Consider the following 1,748-nt stretch of genomic DNA (forward strand, 5'->3'; position numbering starts at 1 on the left):
TAAGGATTAGGACCATAGTGAGCATTAGGATTAGATTTTGGGTTGAGGTTAAATACAAGGTGCACTGCTAGTGTCTCACAAGGCCTACCAAGCATAGTGAAAAGAGAAAAAAGCTTTTCTTGATTCTGTCTTTCAACAACAAAATTTTATGGAATGGAATTTAACAGCCTCAGATGTGCTCCTACCACAGAGCCAAAGAACTGAAAAGTGATCAGCTGGGATTTGGAAAGGACTTGGGTGTAACATTAAGTGTATAAAAATACCATGCAAGGCTTAGTTCCTGCATACTTACACAGCTGAACAGAGGGACATGTGAGACTTTCCTCAAATACACTGTTAAACTTTGTGATCTTACATATTCTTCATTTTAGCTAATTATTTTTAAGAGATTTTGGCATGTGGGTTTTTTCTGGGTAAGCAATCTTGTTACTACTTAAGCGATCAACCAAACTATGAAACTGTATGGGAGTCAGTCTTTTTCTGAGTAACTTATTCTTTTCTTCCCCACCATTTTATCTAACAAAACATAAACATAATGGATTTTAACTTTTCCATATATACAACATCTTTGATGATGGAATCACTGGAAATACTACCATCTAATATTTTTCCAGCATTCATATTTGGAACTCTCACTTATTGCACAATTTTGTTTTTAAATATGACTGTGTTGCTAACAATTGCTCTGAACAGGAAACTCCATAAGCCTATGTATGTTCTGCTGTTTAACTTGCCAATTAATGATATGATGGGTGCCTCAGCCTTTTTCCCTCAGCTGGTGTCTAGTTTACTATCACAGAGTAGATCAATCACTTACTCTGCTTGTTTCTTGCAAGCTTTACTGATTCATCTGTATGGAACTGGATCATTTCTCATTCTCAGTGCTATGGCTTATGACAGATACGTTGCCATTTGTTGTCCATTGAAATATAATACCTTGATGTCTCCAAACAACTTACTGAAAATAATTATAATAATCTGGATATTAGATTTTACTTTGATTGGTTTACTACTTGCACTGAACTACCGCAAAGAGATTTGTAGGACACAAATAGTGGACATTTTCTGCAATAATCCATCTTTGATGAAGCTGGTATGTGAGGACACAAAGTTAAATAACTACTATGGACTGTTTGTAACAGCTTTTTTCCAAGGTCTGCCTCTGCTGATAGTGGTGTTCACATACATCCAAATCTTAATCACTGTCGTCGTTAAAAGACAGTCTGATGCCAAAAGCAAGGCAATTCAGACCTGTGGTACACATTTAATTGTTTTCTTTTGTTTTGAATTCACCACACTCTTTGCCTTGATAGCTCACAGAATTGAGACAGCATCCCCAAACTTACGAAGGGCCTTAGGTGCTTCTGTGATGATATTTCCTCCTATAATTAATCCTCTAATATATGGATTGAAAACAAAAGAAATTCGACAGAATTCTATTTTCTTTTTCCATAAGAAGGTTTCCCCAACTAAACAGAAAAATAAATTCAGTGGAGTGAAAACACAACTGCAATAAGAAATTGAAATTGGCTGCTGTTAATTCATAGTGAGTCTCTGGTTCTTCAGTTTGTCTTTAGCCAAGAATGTAATTTTATGATCTCGAACCAATGAAAATAAGAAATTACACGCTTTGTAATGTTGCAGCTTATCTCATGTTCACTGGTGTTTGTAAAACCAAATTCTTTTAAATATCACCCATAATCTTCAAAATTCACACCAGCGCCAAATCAAAGGTATCTAAATTATGC

At 35.4% G+C, this 1,748-nt stretch overlaps 1 protein-coding gene across 1 annotated transcript; it reads left to right on the plus strand.

The window, feature by feature from the left end:
• Positions 1-535: 535 nt before the first annotated feature.
• On the plus strand, positions 536-1,516 carry LOC118804431 (putative gustatory receptor clone PTE01). The gene has a single exon (XM_036564939.1). The coding sequence runs from the start codon at positions 536-538 to the stop codon at positions 1,514-1,516; it is 981 nt and encodes a 326-aa protein (XP_036420832.1).
• Positions 1,517-1,748: the final 232 nt, after the last annotated feature.

Source organism: Colossoma macropomum, unplaced genomic scaffold (assembly GCF_904425465.1).
Source record: "Colossoma macropomum unplaced genomic scaffold, Colossoma_macropomum, whole genome shotgun sequence".
Taxonomy (NCBI): Eukaryota; Metazoa; Chordata; class Actinopteri; order Characiformes; family Serrasalmidae; genus Colossoma; species Colossoma macropomum.

What these genes read in the sequence shown, in the direction of transcription:
- LOC118804431 (XM_036564939.1), top strand. Translation starts at nt 536, where the DNA reads ATGGATTTTAACTTTTCCATATATACAACATCTTTGATGATGGAATCA.